Raw genomic sequence first — 15,789 nt, forward strand, 5'->3', positions numbered from 1 at the left:
GAAGGCGTCAAGGTCGCCATAGGTAAGATCGCAGCTTCCTTGGGCAATATTCAATTCCCTGACATCGGAACTTGCAGACCGTGGGGGAACTTTCACCGACGTCGTGGTCTTCTATCCTAATGGAACCGAAAAGGTCTTCAAGCTTCTCTCGAGAGATCCAGAAAACTACGACGATGCCCCAATAGAAGCTCTCAGACGGATCTTGGAAGAAATCCACGGCGAGCGCATGCCACGGGGAACTCCGCTTGATTTGAGTAGAATCGGTAGGTGTTTGATCCTCCCAGCCCCACGACAATCATTCACTGATGACTTAGAATCTCTACGAATGGGCACAACAGTAGCCACAAACGCACTGCTGGAGCGACAAGGTGCCAAAACAGCTCTATTCATTACGCGAGGCTTTCGGGTACTGTTGAATTATCTTCAGGATCCTCGAGCTCTTCAAGCTAACAGAAGAACAGGACCTGCTGAAAATTGGCAACCAATCCCGGCCTCAGATGTTTGCGCTCAATGTCCAGCGACCAGATCCTCTCTATAGCAAGGTTGTGGAAGTGCCCGAGCGCGTCACTTTGCACGGCTCATCAGCCTATAAACGAGGGGACGCACTGCCCGACTACGCAATTGCGAATGGCCAAACATGCGAGTCCCTGGACCAGTTCAATGCGGGAGATGTAGTCGACGGGATATCTGGTGAACGCATACGAATTGTGGAAAGACTCGACATGAAAGCCACTAGAGAGGCTCTGGAAGAGTCCTATAATGAAGGCTTCCGCAGTATCGCCATCTGCCTGCTTCACTCGTACACCTTCCCCCATCACGAGCAGGCTATTGCAAAGGCGGCAAAAGAAGTTGGTTTCACCCAAATCTCGATCTCGAGCGAACTGTCGCCTGCCATTCGAATGCTCCCGCGTGCCAACTCTGCGGTTACAGACGCGTACCTTACCCCCGCAATTCAATCTTACCTCGAGGGATTCAGGGCAGGCGTGAAAGAGGAAACCCTAGAAGCAATGAACTGGCGAATCATGCAGTCCGACGGAGGACTGGTGCATCCTGCGAGGCTGTCTGGTTTGAGAGCGCTCCTCTCTGGACCCGCAGGTGGCGTCATTGGCTACGCCAGAACAACATTTATGCCCGAGCAGCCTATCCCCGTGGTTGGGTTCGACATGGGTGGGACGTCGACAGACGTCTCGAGATACGCCGGGTCGCCTGAGCTTGTTTTCGAGGCTATGACCGCGGGTGTATTTGTGCAGGCTCCACAGCTCGATATCAACACCGTGGCAGCTGGAGGAGGCAGTATTCTGGCATGGCGAAAGGGTATCTTGACCGTCGGTCCGGAAAGTGCAGGATCACACCCTGGCCCAGCCTGCTACCGAAAGGGTGGACCGGCCACTGTCACCGACGCCAATCTTGTCCTGGGTCGAATTATGCCGGAATACTTCCCGGCAATCTTTGGAGAGACCCAGGACCAACCGCTTGATTTCCAGGCGTCGTTCGACAAAATTTCAGAGTTAGCAGAGGAAATCAATCGCGACCAGGGTACGCACTTGTCTACATACGAGGTTGCCGATGGTTTCATTGCCGTTGCAAATGAAGCCATGTGCAGGCCGATTCGAGCTCTCACAGAAGCCAAGGGACACCACATGTCGGACCACATTCTGGCTGCGTTTGGTGGTGCTGGTGGCCAGCATGCCTGTGATATCGCACAGGCCCTTCGCATTGAGCGGGTGGTGGTGCACAAATATTCCTCGGTGCTTTCGGCATATGGGATGGCGCTGGCAGACACTGTCCAAGAAGAGAGACTTCCCTACGCCGAGGTTCTGTCGCCTGAAGTCCTGCCTCACATACAGTCAGTTTTCGAAGAGCTCCGTTTGAAGACGGTCAAGTCGATCCAGCAGATGGACCCCACTTGTGGATATACCAGCTCTAGCTTCTTTTTGAACCTTCGATATGAGGGCAGTGACACATCACTCATGATCGAGAAGCCCGAGGACTCCCTGGATTTTGAAGAAGGCTTTGTCCGTCAGCATCACCAAGAATTTGGTTTCACGCCGACAGGGAGAGACATTTTGGTAGACGATATTCGAGTTCGAACAACCGCCAAAGCATCGTCAGAGGATAAGGTCGGCCTGCGGGAATTGGGCACATTCAAGGTCAGACGACCTGCCTCGTCCAAGCAGACAACCAAGATGTTCTTCAAAGACTGTGGTATGATCAACGCACCACTGTTTCACCTCAAGAATCTTCTCCCTGGAGATGTGATTGTTGGTCCTGCGGCGGTCATCGACAATACACAGACCATCATCATCTCGCCGGGATGCACGTCCACTACATTATCCTCAATGCTCGTCATCGATGTCAACACCAATCCCCCAACCGTGACTGCGGATAACCAGGACCCTATCCAACTATCCGTCTTTGCTAATCGTTTTATGGGAATTGCAGAGCAGATGGGACGGGCCTTGCAAAAGACATCGGTCAGCACCAACATCAAAGAGAGACTGGACTTCAGCTGCGCTATCTTCTCCGCTGATGGAGGCTTAGTGGCAACTGCACCGCATGTTCCTGCTATGCTAGGGAGCATGGCTTTTTCAGTGAAATGGCAGATTGAGCACTGGAAAGGCGACATCAAGGACGGGGATGTTTTCCTGTCTAATTCACCCTCTGCGGGAGGAACGCATCTCCCGGATCTGACAGTCATCACGCCAATCTTCGACGACAAGGGACAGAATGTGATCTTCTGGACCGCATCGCGAGGACACCATGCCGATGTCGGCGGGATTGTCCCTGGGTCCATGCCTGCAACTTCCAAGGAATTATGGGAAGAAGGGGCAATTATCGAGAGCCTCAAGATTGTTGAAAATGGGGTGTTCCACGAGGAGCGTGTCTGGAAGGCCATGTTCGAAGACCCTGCTCGCTATCCAGGTTGTCAAGGAACGCGCACATATCAAGACAACTTGACAGATATCAAGGCGCAGGCGGCGGCAAATAATAAAGGCTCGACCTTGGTTGTCAGGCTCATCCAAGAGTACACTCTTGAAACAGTACTGGTGAGTTAACCAACAGAATCATATGCCATCCTGTTGTGTTGGCTGTAGCTAAAATGGTCGACAGCTCTACATGGCCGCAGTGCAGCGAGCATCTGCCAGTGCGGTTGCCGAGACACTCAAGTCAATCTGCCGCGCAAAGGGGCGCAATATATTCGAAGCGGAAGATTTCATGGATGATGGAACAAGACTCAACCTCAGAATCACTACTGATCCAGAGACTGGAAGAGCCGACTTTGATTTCAGTGGGACCGATCCACAGGCTCACGGTATGTCCACCCGCATTATTCCAGAGAAAATGTTTCAGAGCGCCAAAGTACTGATTGGTGATTCTCAGGCAACTGGAATGCGCCCCTTGCCGTCTCCAACTCGGCCATCATCTACACCCTCCGCTGTCTCGTCAATGCCGACATTCCACTAAACCAAGGCTGCATTCTGCCCATCAACATCATCATCCCCGACAGTTCCCTCCTCAGCCCATCCGCAGGCGCAGCCGTGGCTGCAGGCAATGGACTGACCACACAGCGAATAGTCGATGTCATCTTAAAGGCCTTTGAGTCCTGCGCCGCCAGCAATGGCTGCATGGCCAATTTTACCTTCGGTCTACCACAGACTCCAGAAGATCCAGGCTTCGGTTACTACGAGACTGTCGCCGGGGGTAGTGGCGCAGGGCCGGGCTGGCAGGGTGAGGACGGTGTGCACTGCCATATGACAAACACACGAATCACCGACCCCGAGATCCTCGAGCGCCGCTATCCAGTTTTACTGAGGCAGTTTGCACTGCGGCCGAACAGTGGAGGGCGCGGGAAATACGGTGGTGGCAATGGCATCATTCGTGAGATTGAATTCTTGATTAACATGCACGTCGGTATTCTATCTGAGCGTCGCGCTTTTCAACCATACGGCATGGCTGGCGGCTACCCGGCAGCACGCGGTCAGAATCTTTGGTTCCGGCGTGAAGATGGGCGGGTGATTAATGTGGGTGGCAAGGCCACTTTCTATGCTCAAGCTGGCGATCGGATGCGCATCTGCACACCTGGTGGCGGAGGATATGGATCCGTACTATCGGATGGTGTGGATAGTAAGGGAACGGGCGATGCGAAGAAGCTGGGATTCGTGCCTCTCGCCAATGGGTCTTTACACGCAAGACAGGCGATGGAAGGCGACCAATAATAATTGATATCATAAAGAAGATTGCATTGGCTGTGCATAGTATATTCAATCAAATTCTGAACCTTACTATCTCATGGATATATTATCTTCGATAGCCATAGATGCATCTTTACGTAATGCAAACAGGCGATAACCGGAGACCCACGCCGAAACCAAACCCGGGGAAAGTGGGTCGTTTGGTGACTGTCAATGCACTCTTATCAGAGGGGGCATATGGGGCCAATTCTATCTTCGCCCTTTACTCATCCGCTGTCTTCTGCACCATGCCTCAGTCTACTCGGCGGTCCGCCACCGCGACACGGATGTTGGCGAACAAAGATTGTCCTCCAAAGACCCCGTCGGCGTAAGTATCAAATGGAATTGGGTAGGATCAATGGGAAACTGTGCTGACTCTCTTAGGTGTCTCACCTGTCGCAAGAAAAAGGTCAAGTGCTCTGGCACGGCTCCTTGTGATTATTGTAGCCGGCGAGGGTTCAATTGCACTGTCCCAGATGCAGCTCCCAAAAGAGACTATTTCGTCTCGTATGTCTTTTGTTCTGCCATTGTCCTGTTAGAGTCTACATTAACGGGCTACTTTAGACGCATCGAAGAGCTTGAAGGTCGCCTGGCACAGTATGAGAAAGCAAAATCAACTCCCCAAACTCACACTGGTACGGTTGTCGTGCATTGCTCTTATAGCATTGGAGTATATCCTGACATCCAAAAGCCAGTGACCAGGATGGCCGCAGAATCTCAGTTGACATGCACCGATCTGATCCATTCAGTCCAACGGGGATATCCCAAGTTGAAGGAAGTTCAAGTAGCAGAATCCTCTCGGGTAGAGGCTTTATCCCACAATCTGAAAACAGTGACTTTGCAGAATCACCGAGACAACCGGTTGGCGAGAGCACCCAGCCTTCTCCACAATCAGGTATGGCGAGAACTGTTCATTCTTGGGGGGAGACCAACTAAGAATTCCAGTCATCGCCGCCGATGCATCTCTAAGCTCCAGCCATATTTTCGGCTCGAGAGTTCAAGATCTACTGGAAAACCCAAGGCCACCGCCATATGAGAGAACGCCGCCCCCGTCAGACACCAGTATGTCGGAAAGGCGTCAAGCATCACTGGCCTCCTGGCATCCCACTCAGCATGGGAGCCTCGGATACCCACAATTTCCCAGTGAGGATGAGGCATATCGGCTTTTGGGCGTGGTAAACCTTATTATCGGCCAGACGCAGCATCATTTCGACGTTCGTGATTTCTCGGATCGACTGGGTGTATTCTTCGCCGATCGAACGGATCCTACGCGGACATCGGCTCTTTGGTACTTAGAGATGATTCTTGTGTTTGCAATCGGGAAGCTTTTCGGAGGTGACTTTGACGGTGATCCAATGCCGGGATCCTCGCTATTCGATTATGCTCACAGGGCTCTTCCCAGTCTGAGTGAACTCTACTCCCATGAAAGGATTGGCGTTGAGGTTCTTGGGTTGATTGCGGTCTATCTCCAGAATGCAAGTCGCAAAGAAGAGGCTTATATTTATGTGCGTTCAACCCAGCCTATTGTCTTGGTCATCTCGATCCTGACACTCCCCTAGATCAGTACAGCTTTGCGCATTGCGGTGTCACACGGCTTCCATCGCTTTTCTCGGATGAAGCATCTTCTACGCTCGGAGAGAGTTCACCTCAACCGCCTGTGGTGGACGATTTACATACAAGAGAGGTGAGCCCATCGCTGCTCTTGGGCCTTTCAAGACTATTAACTCACCAATGCACTTGACTGCAGACGTTTAGCCGCAGCCACAGGAAACCCATCCAGTATCAGCGACGAGGCCATAGAGTTGGACATGCCGGCAAATGCCCTTGGGTTCTCACCTGCCGCACCGATTCGCGTGAATATTCAGATTGCCAGGGTGACAGGCCGGATTATCACAAGTATGACAAACCCAGTGTCTAGGAAATTACTACCCTGATCTAACTGCTATTATCATAGCTCTCTATGGGCGAGACCTTCAACCGGAGGAGGCGTTCGTGCCCAATGTCCAAGCCATCGTCAAATCTCTGCACGAAATCTCTGTTGAAATACCATCGGATTTAACCAAGAACGTGGATAACCTGACCCCAAATCTGTCCCTCCGCACGTCAGCATATCTCCATCTTATGCTTTACCAGGTATGCTCCATAGTGGATTTTCTATGTGCATCTTCTGCCTATAATTACTCGATGGCGGCTGACATGGCAAACCAGGCTATTCTGTTAACTATTCGACCAATAATGCTACACGTGGCCCGGTTAATCCTGAGCGGAACAAAGCCAGACAGTACAGATCTCATTAACTCTCCCCTTGGGAGACTTTCTCAGACCTGTACCGAAGCAGCAAGGAGACTGTTGGAGGTAGTCATTGCACTTAGAAAGGAGAACTTATTAGGTACCAAACTCGCAAAACTCTCAATTAGCCCGAGCTCTGACATTCCTGTCTTCTTATGACATAGCAATATTTGGCTTTTTCGATTTCGATGCGACATTCTCCGCGGCATTTATCATGATCCTCGCCGCAATATTCGACTCAGCCTGCGAAGAAAGACAAAAGATCAATCCTTCACCCGGACTCAACGATGCACTTGAGACTCTACAGTATCTTTCAGACCGGGGAAACCCATTTGCCATGGATAGGCTCAAGGAGATCCACAACATGTGGTCCCATCTGCCGGTCTATCCTCAGATGCCGAATGGCCATTTTGTTTCTTCGGCATTCCAAAACAGATCCACGGCACGCATTTATGGCTCAAACACACTAGATGGCCTGTTATCTGCCACTGAGCAGCAAGAAAGAAGACAGGCCAACCCTGAAACATCTGGAGGACAGGTCTCCGAGACAGCACAACCCTCAAATACCCAACCAGATATCCTGGATACAGAATTTTGGGATAGTATATACCATCTGTGGGTTCCACAGACAGAGAACCAGGATGGCTCCCTCAATACCGAGCTCCCGGCGATGAACATGTCCATGGAGAATTCGGGGAATTCCTATCACTCTTTATTCAACAATCCGGATTGGGCGCTTACGGGCGAGGATACAATTGACTTTGCGGAGCTGGGAAGGTATATCTTAAATCATCGAGCATGAACTAGGGTACGATGCTAGTGGTGGGTTAGGTTGGAGTTAGGGGTTGAGGTGATATACATGCCTTGGGTACCAATTTGATGTCGCCTTCTTGGAACAACTGCAAGACTTTTAATCCATGTGTATCCTAGACAGGAATTAGCAAATGAGAAATCTCCAAGTATTTCCAGAGGAAGATTTGAGACAAAAAGACTTTCAGATGCAAGCTCGATGGGCTTACGGCAGTCATGGGCGAAGTAAACATTAGTAGAAATAAAAATCGTAAGTTGTCTCTATTCACTGCTGTCATTGCCGTCACGTCTCAAGGCTGTTGTACATCAAAACACCAAGTCATCAAACCCATCCTCCAAGTTTGTCTTCCAAATAAGAGATACTCGGTCTATACTGAAACGGATAATCCTTCGTAATCTTCGACACACCAGGAATCTTCGGAGCAGGGTATCTCGTGAGATACTTTGAGCCCGGACCAGGCTCTTCATCGTTCAGGACATGGTCGTAATCGCCCAGTACCGTTGCTGCGATGAGATCATTCTCGCTCCTCGCTATGCCTGAGCTCCAATCATTTCTATACATCCACAGGGCTACAATGTTTTGTTAATAGCATTCCCTAGAAGACAGAAAACAATAACGAGGGCCATAGCCAGCTTACCTCGAACAAATAGGACCAGAGAGTCAGGATTGGCGGACACTGGATTCGAATCTCTATCCCAATTCTGGCGCAGAAGCGCGCGGCAACCATCGTAACCCATGGCTTCATCAGTGTCGGGCAGCTTAAAACGGGATACTGTGCCGCAAATGGGCTGGACCTGATCTATTGACAAGAAGAGTTAGTGAAACACCCCCGAAAAGAACAAGAGGCAGTGGAGGGGGGGGGCACCTACAGCCAAGGAGGTACTCTGTCAGATCGAAAAGAAGGGCATCGCTGAGAGAGTTGACTCTCCACGATTCAAGATCACGCTTGTCGCCGTATTTCTTCTGGCTCCAGTCGCGCGTTTGGCTTTCTTTGTCTAGTGTGGGCTGCATAGTGCTGGCAAAAATCGTCGGGCAGATCAATATGTATTTTTTCCCATTCTCTGAGATTGTCCTATGGGTTCCCTCTGCTCTTGGGCGATCGCGGCATGCCTTCTTACCAGGCGGCCAGAATTCTTTAATGACCGTGTCTATCGGGTTTGTTAGAACACCGAACCTCTTCACCAATGTCTCGATCACTACTCACCCCAGTATTGAGTTCTACCCGTCGGGCCCTTCTTTTTCTCGAGGTGGTCGTCACCGCAGTAGATCGCAGAGGCTTGGTTGGACCTTTTGGACCCTTTCACCCATGACCGGAGTGAGTAGAGGTTGCCTAGTCAGGCCAGTTAGCAAAGCGTCTCTCTCGGAATGTTTATAGGGAGCCACAAACCTCTTAGGTCCCTCCACCGCCTATCTTCCGGTAGCTTGGAAGACCTTGTTGAAGCGCGACCATAGAACGCAGTGTACGTGAGAATAGTTCTCGTGCGGTCGAACCATAGTGTCTCATAATCTTTTGCCTGAGTATTTGTTGCTTTGCTTCTCCTCCAATCGTCCATGAGGGACACCGCCTCTTCGCTCATATCTCCTGCTTGGTTCACAGCCTGGTCGATAGTATTTCTCACATCATGCGGTCCCATGTCCCCATTCTTGTCGAATTTCACCGCCTTGCATGACGAGTCGATATAAGCCGCTTCGGATATCAGAGACCAAGACAGAATGAAGAAGCAGAGGTAGACGCGGGAGCTCCACCTAGCTGGGGACATTGGCATGGTGCGCCACATGGTGGGTCGAGTCGTCGTGTGAAAGGACTCGACGAGAGAATAAATGCAAGATCCAGCGATCCTGGCTCGATATAAATGACGACCCGCATTAAAAATTATCCTCACAATTCCCAATTATCGAAATGCGCCCCCATGCCTATCCGCCGCCCTCGGGCGCAATTGGCCTTGGATGTGCACTGTGGGGGTTTTGCTCACCTCATTTCAGCCAATATGGGTTCGCGTGTCTGTGCCCCGGGGGCCACACGGCTACTGTATATCTTGTTTGTGTGGTGGGGCCAAGCCGCGCCCGATGGCGCAGTATCTTTCTATCCTGTTGTACTAATTTAGTTCCTTAATGCTGGAAGCCTGCGTGCGGGTGGAGCATCTATCCCCTACCGGGTTAGGGCTGCACTGCAGACGGAAAAGGGGGCTTCACCAGGATTGCTAGTCGAAAAGAAAACAATTCCTTGTCCGCGTAAATAAACTACAGGATTCACTCGCGTTGACAAAAACTTCCCATATGATATCACCTCACCCCGACTCGGCAACCGATGTGACTTATTCTTTGAGCATTTTCATACATATCCTGCTCGATCACGTCATGGATGGGACTTACTGAAGAGAAAAATAAAACCCCCCACTCGCAATACATAAAAACAATAAAAATTATTTATCCACTTTGTAAATAGTCTGCAGACAGCCTGTCCAAAACCTCTTGACTTTTTCTTTCCATCCAGATTCGTGTATTTTCTCGAATGTTGCCACGGGACTTGAAATGAAGCCACCATCGGCTAACGAGCTGCAACTACATCCCGGTGTTTATTCAGTGTTTACTTACAAGGTTGCAAGGAATTGCTGCATCCCTGCATATACAACGATTTATACGCGCATAGACCATCCTGCTCTTACTCCCCCACTGCCAAGGATTCATGCACAGAGCTGTGCTTAATCTTCGATATTTGTCTGCGCGAAGCACGATATATATATGACCTGCGTGGGGCCATTTCACGCTTTCTGTATGAGTACTGCCTCCGCGCGAAGAATCTCACACTCCACAATACCATTGCGCTGTGGTCTATGGCCAGATGAGACAGCATCTGAGTCCGTGGACGACAGGGTTGAGGGATTATGGAGCCCCTTGGTTGAATTCCAGACCGCGAGGTCGATGAACACAAGCTTCTCGAGGTCCGACTCCTTGCTGCCACTGAATACCGCATACCCGCTGAAGTCAGATGTGTTTGCAGCAGGCAACGCACTGATCTTTTGAGACTGGCCGCTGTTGCCAGCAACGACAAAGGCGAGGAACAAATGCGAGTAGAAATTGGCCCTAACCCCGGCAGTCAATTGCTCCCCTTCGTATTTGTACCGTAGAGGCGTAATCGCGGAATATTCGCTCTGGTGGCCGAGATGGAAATACACCTCCTCGATCCCGATGCTGGCTGCGGTGAGAACATAGTCGGTTGCCCACAATGCAGCGCCGAAAGTGTCACTAATGCCACTTCTTCCACTGCAGGAGGCGGAATTAGTTTCGCCGAGGACGAGTGGACTACCAGCATTGCGGGCTGCAGCCTCTTGGGGAATAAATTGAGAGAGATTTTTCCAGACCACCTCATGGTTGGATAGCAGATTGAGAGAAAGGCGGCTCTCGCGGGCTGCATCGCAGGTCGATTGCGGATAGAGGTGTACGGCGTAGGAGTCGATGATCTTCGGATCAACCAGTCCAGCACGAGTCACATTGATAATATCAAAGTCGTCTACCTCGTCATGCTGATCCGGGACCCAGGGAGGATCGGCAAACACCGCCGCTTGGAAGTGAGGCTTGTGTTTAGCATTTTTGTAGGAGGCAGACGACAGGATCTGGCGCGTAAGGCGATGCCATTGCTGGGTGTACTCTTTTGTACCCCATCCGGGTTTCCGCCAGCCCTTGTTGATGTAATGGTCGATCTCGTTTCCCAGTTCGAATCGGGACAGCGACGCGCCCAGCACGTCGATAGCGGCTTCGGCCTCTTTCATAGCATTCATCCATGAGCCGCTCTCGTTGCGCAGGTTCAGTGTATAGATGAATTTGGTTTCTAGTGGAAAATACTCTCCCCAGCCTCGAAACCAATCTTTGCGAATTCGAAACGTATCCACGACTGTGTCATTGGGCACAGCAACTGAGGAGGATTTCAAACCAGCCTCAAAGAGGGTCTGGTCAGCGATGTTTCCCCCAACTCGAATTGATGCTGGTACTCCGATGATCTTGGCAATGGCTGTCATCAAGTTTGAGGTGAGATTGTTTTTGATATATGGAGCTGCAGACGATGGCTCGATGGAATAGCCGTATATATCGGGTTTCAGCACCCGCTTCGGGATGTCGGATGGAATATCAATGACATCGGAAGCGACCACAAGTGTGGATAAAAGGGAGACTAGGAAGGGACGCATTCTAATACAATGAATGAATATCCTGCTTCATTGAACAATGATAGCGGGAGAAAACATGTATACGTTCTCTCTGTTGGACTTTTGCCCATCGGAACCTCTCCATTGAATGTTCCAAGGGAGCAACCTGGTTTAAATAGTTCCTTTCGGGTTACCCATGTAATTAAACAAGCACCGACGGCACGCAAATTGTCCACAAATAAAAGCGTACTAATCATTTCCCACTGGGTCTCAACGCGAGATCCTTCCGGCGGGGGCGGGGGGTTACATGCATCCTGATGATCGGCATGCTCCATATGATCTCGGGAACCGTGAACTTGAAAACATCGGGTTGATTCTCATCCGAATTTGGGAACCGGGAGTCCAGGAAACAATGTTGAGACGCGAGGGAGTGGGCGCCCATAAATGCAGACCTACTTTCTCAAAAGAGAAAAGAATATGACTCGAAAGTTATTGCGAAGCCATTTTTGATGTTTATGTCCTGGAATGGGAGTCTATGCGGTTTCTTAAATGATCAAGTAATCATCTTGATGGGTAGACTCGGAGTCATATGTCTAGAAAGTGTCAGAAAACCGATCTCCGTGGGGGGCAGGGGACGTGACTTACGAAAAACATCCAAGGAACGTTGCTTTGATCACGCTTGGGTCGTTTCTCTCGTTCTTGCCATACCTTCTCGAGCAGCGTCCTTGGTGCTGTGTTACTCATCTCCGATCTGGCCTTAATCTCTGAAAACCTGAGCAGGATATAATGACGGGAGTGTGGCGAGAGGCAGTCAGCGCCTGCCATGAAAAGCGGAAGGATCATGAGCTCTATCAGAGGGCTCTCTCCAGGGACGTTGGCCACGGAATCCAAGATTGCAGTCACAGACTCCTGAATCCGCGGTTCGTGGGCAGGCTCCGTGACATCGAGGAGACGCAGAGCGCGGAGGATACAGGCATGACGGAATGCCTCAGCAACTGAAATCCAAAGAGGGTTATCATCGGGGTAAATGCACCGAGAGCTATCCCAGAGGTAGAGCCTGTGTATCGAATGTTGGAGCATGTCCACATATTGTCTTACGCCGAGTTTGCCACTAGCATGCGCTTTTGCCTGCTCCAACAACTTTCCAATAATGAGGACTAGCTCTCTTGGGCAACCATTGACTGCTTCGAATCTTAAGTTGCCCAACGATAGCAGTCGTTCGCGAAGCTCCCCTGTGAAGCACAACTTTTCTGGCCCCGAAAATGCACGAATAATGTCCAGCCTTTTTGACAGATGTTTAGATTGATGGCTTATTTGCGTCGAACGGGAAGTCTTACCATGCAAGATTGCCAAGGAAAAACACTGTGCGCTCTTGGTCCATAGTTAAACGCTGATCCAGCATCAACTGGGAGCAGATGGACATTGCCCCCGAAATATGAGCCCCATGCGCCGAGATGCCCGTCTCACAGATCTGATACAACAAATCAATAATGAGCTTCTTCGCTCCCATTATAGTAAAGCAACAGCCCGATATAGTGAGACTTACATCATGAAGGAGCAGGATTTGGATAGTGGCAAAGACGCCATCCCGCTCACTTTTATCAAAATTCCCCGAGCATCCTTTACGAATGGCAGCTCCCAGCGCAGTGATAGCATTGACACGATAGTTGACAGCAACCGCCTCATAAAGATGTCTATCAGAGTTGAGGTGCCCAAGATGGCATGCTGATAATGCGAGAACGGCATATAGCAGGCCAATCTGCTCGTATGCTAACGGAAGCACGTATAGTCGGTAAGGATTTTCGGCGCTGTCAGCACGCTGGGCTATCTGATGTGGACATATGATTTGGTCGTCTTAATATCAAAATATTAGCTGCGTTTCTGGTCTGCCAAATATTTCTGGGCTCTCTTACAATGGGCCAGTAGTGTTTCGGCCTCTTTTGACACGAGTAATTTGTCTATCTTCGCCTTCTCATCTGACACTGGACTCCGGGTCGACAATGCCGCTTGATGGATTCTGGATCCACGAGTATCATGCAGTGAACTAAGGACATTGTTTGGTCTGCTGTCAGTCGATCGGCTTCGAGGGCCATCACGTCCCGTTGGAGGGATCTGCCCGCCATGCTGCACTAGCTGCTTTGATGTCGATGTTGCCTGGTCTGCTGGCTGCTCCTGTGAAGACAGTGGTGGCCTTGTAGACGAAGGCTCCTGGTCTGTAGTTGGAGCCTCCCGATTCTTCCATTTGCCGCGACTGGCAAGGCCACAGAAGCGAAACTTGTCAGGGTACCCACCACAGTGCAATCCTTTGCTGATACAACGCCTACAGACGGGGCGTGCACGATCACATCGTCGTGACTTTTGCCGACATGTCGCGCAGGCAGCACCTGATCTCAAAAACAATTAGAAACAGATTAGTCCATGTCTCTAAATCAAAAATGTCCACGAACCAGTGGGTCGCATCTCGGCTTGCTCAGAGGGACAATGCCTTCAACTCGCATCATTTGATCTTCTCAAATATATTGGAGCAGTCATAGACTGGTTTATGAAGACAGTGTGCGCTTCTGCGAGGGAGAAATTAAGAAGAAGTCGATGGCACAAACGTGGAACAGACGCCATCCAGGATTATGTAACCTGCCTCCACCCCCAAGTTGCCATTTTGGGAAATACGGACTCGATCTATGGATGTCACCGAGCAGTTTTCAAGACGAGTGGATTTCATAATCGAAGAATTCGAGGGTAAGCAAGTAGAAATATCGCCCTCCATACAAAGACTCGGTGCCAAAGTGTTCCCTAACAAAGCTTCACCTGCAACCCTGCAACCTTGGGCTTCAGCCAACCAATTAACAAAATAATGCAGTCGAATATGCAGAGGATTATAGCGGCGAGCACGGTTGAGAAAAACTTTATATATCAAGGTGTTCATACGCCACCATACTGTTTCGCTGATGCCGAGCAGCTCAAAGTAGTGGGGTCGTTGTACCTCGGGTCAAAAACCACCGACGGAACTGCTGAACTTCAACCTCGCACCCAAACCCTCGATTTGAAGATCTTAAAGATTAAGATTTTATCAAATATCCCTCTGATCCGAGTGGATTGCACTCAAATACACCATGCCCATTGCCATCGTGGACTCGCACATCCACCTCTTCCCCGCATCTCACCTCCCAAGTCTGGCCTGGCATGGCCCAAGCAATCCATTGGGCTCGCAGCACAGCTTAGATGAATACCGTCAGGCAACCTCGTCAACCTCGGAATATCTGCGTGGTTTTATATTCCTCGAAACAGACCGCATTTCCTCCGTGGTGGATCAGCCCTCCACAGACGCTCCAGGATGGTTCCATGCCTTGGATGAAGTGTCTCTTCTCACGAGAATTGTGATGGGAAAGCCGCTCCCAAAAGAAGGGCATACTGAGATTGATCGAGATCTCTGTCTGGGAATTGTCCCGTGGGCACCAGTTCCTGGTGGACCGGAGATACTGCGCGCGTACATGGCGAGAGCCAAAGAGAGAACACAAACAGAAGAAGTCTGGCAAAAAGTCCGTGGGGTCCGATATCTATTGCAGGACAAAGCGGCTGGAACTATGCTCGAGACTGGGTTCGTGGAAGGACTACGATGGTTGGGGAGAGAAGGGCTGGTGTTTGATCTCGGAGTGGATGCAAGGCAGGGTGGATTGGGTCAATTGCAAGAAGCAGTGGAGATGATGGAAAAGGTGTATAGGGGGTTCGAGAAGGATGATGCTGGTGCAGTTACTATTGTTATCAGTAAGACGGGCCCCCGTCTTTTGTTGACCACCATGACTGATTATCTTTCCAGATCATCTATGCAAGCCAAATCTCCGACTTCCAATCGACGCTGTTCAAACCCACCCAGAGTATCTCAAATGGAAGTTTCTTATCACGAAGATGGCTCATGCACATGGTCGAACTTATATGAAGCTGTCCGGGGCTTTCTCTGAATTTCCACCGCTGGCAGCCGAAGCAGATCTAGATATTTCTGGTTTGGTCGATCGCCTTCAGCCTTGGACTGATGTGGCCTTTGATGCTTTTGGGCCAGAACGCGTGATGTTTGGCTCGGATTGGCCTGTGTGCAATATTGGTGGTGGAGGAAATGATGTTTCATGGATCAGATGGAAACAAGTCGTCGAGGGTGTTTTGGAGAAGAGGGGGTTGACGGAAGAGCAGCGGAAGGGAGTCTGGGGAGGAGTTGCTATACAGGCCTACGGAATTAGTATCTAGAGGATTAATGGTGGTAATTTATACTTTTAGTTGATTTGGGTTTATTGATGTAATCAATTGCTGGGTTGTAATTCGACGC

The 15,789-nt window shown here is 50.3% G+C and overlaps 6 protein-coding genes across 6 annotated transcripts; 3 read left to right on the forward strand and 3 right to left on the reverse strand.

The window, feature by feature from the left end:
* Positions 1–497: 497 nt before the first annotated feature.
* NUU61_006942 (uncharacterized protein) lies at positions 498–4,217 on the forward strand (the record flags this gene model as incomplete). Its single annotated transcript, XM_056657469.1, has 3 exons — positions 498–3,047; positions 3,112–3,313; positions 3,382–4,217. 3 exons carry the CDS (start codon positions 498–500, stop codon positions 4,215–4,217), a joined length of 3,588 nt encoding a protein of 1,195 aa, XP_056510269.1.
* A 116-nt stretch (positions 4,218–4,333) lies between these two features.
* On the forward strand, positions 4,334–5,791 carry NUU61_006943 (uncharacterized protein; the record flags this gene model as incomplete). Its single annotated transcript, XM_056657470.1, has 3 exons — positions 4,334–4,560; positions 4,797–4,867; positions 5,178–5,791. 3 exons carry the CDS (start codon positions 4,334–4,336, stop codon positions 5,789–5,791), a joined length of 912 nt encoding a protein of 303 aa, XP_056510270.1.
* A 1,862-nt stretch (positions 5,792–7,653) lies between these two features.
* Positions 7,654–9,110, reverse strand: NUU61_006944 (uncharacterized protein; the record flags this gene model as incomplete). Its single annotated transcript, XM_056657471.1, has 5 exons — positions 7,654–7,901; positions 7,970–8,131; positions 8,202–8,480; positions 8,537–8,662; positions 8,720–9,110. The coding sequence occupies 5 exons, from the start codon at positions 9,108–9,110 to the stop codon at positions 7,654–7,656; spliced, it is 1,206 nt and encodes a 401-aa protein (XP_056510271.1).
* A 984-nt stretch (positions 9,111–10,094) lies between these two features.
* Positions 10,095–11,516, reverse strand: NUU61_006945 (uncharacterized protein; the record flags this gene model as incomplete). The annotated part of the gene is made up of 1 exon (XM_056657472.1): positions 10,095–11,516. One exon carries the CDS (start codon positions 11,514–11,516, stop codon positions 10,095–10,097), a length of 1,422 nt encoding a protein of 473 aa, XP_056510272.1.
* Positions 11,517–12,019: 503 nt separating this feature from the next.
* NUU61_006946 (fungal specific transcription factor domain-containing protein) lies at positions 12,020–13,975 on the reverse strand (the record flags this gene model as incomplete). The annotated part of the gene is made up of 7 exons (XM_056657473.1): positions 12,020–12,067; positions 12,120–12,756; positions 12,812–12,945; positions 13,021–13,328; positions 13,388–13,725; positions 13,803–13,858; positions 13,922–13,975. 7 exons carry the CDS (start codon positions 13,973–13,975, stop codon positions 12,020–12,022), a joined length of 1,575 nt encoding a protein of 524 aa, XP_056510273.1.
* Positions 13,976–14,584: 609 nt separating this feature from the next.
* Positions 14,585–15,710, forward strand: NUU61_006947 (uncharacterized protein; the record flags this gene model as incomplete). Its single annotated transcript, XM_056657474.1, has 2 exons — positions 14,585–15,236; positions 15,289–15,710. 2 exons carry the CDS (start codon positions 14,585–14,587, stop codon positions 15,708–15,710), a joined length of 1,074 nt encoding a protein of 357 aa, XP_056510274.1.
* Positions 15,711–15,789: the final 79 nt, after the last annotated feature.

Source organism: Penicillium alfredii (assembly GCF_028826965.1).
Source record: "Penicillium alfredii strain IBT 34128 chromosome Unknown utg000009l_segment0_segment0, whole genome shotgun sequence".
Classification (NCBI taxonomy): domain Eukaryota; kingdom Fungi; phylum Ascomycota; class Eurotiomycetes; order Eurotiales; family Aspergillaceae; genus Penicillium; species Penicillium alfredii.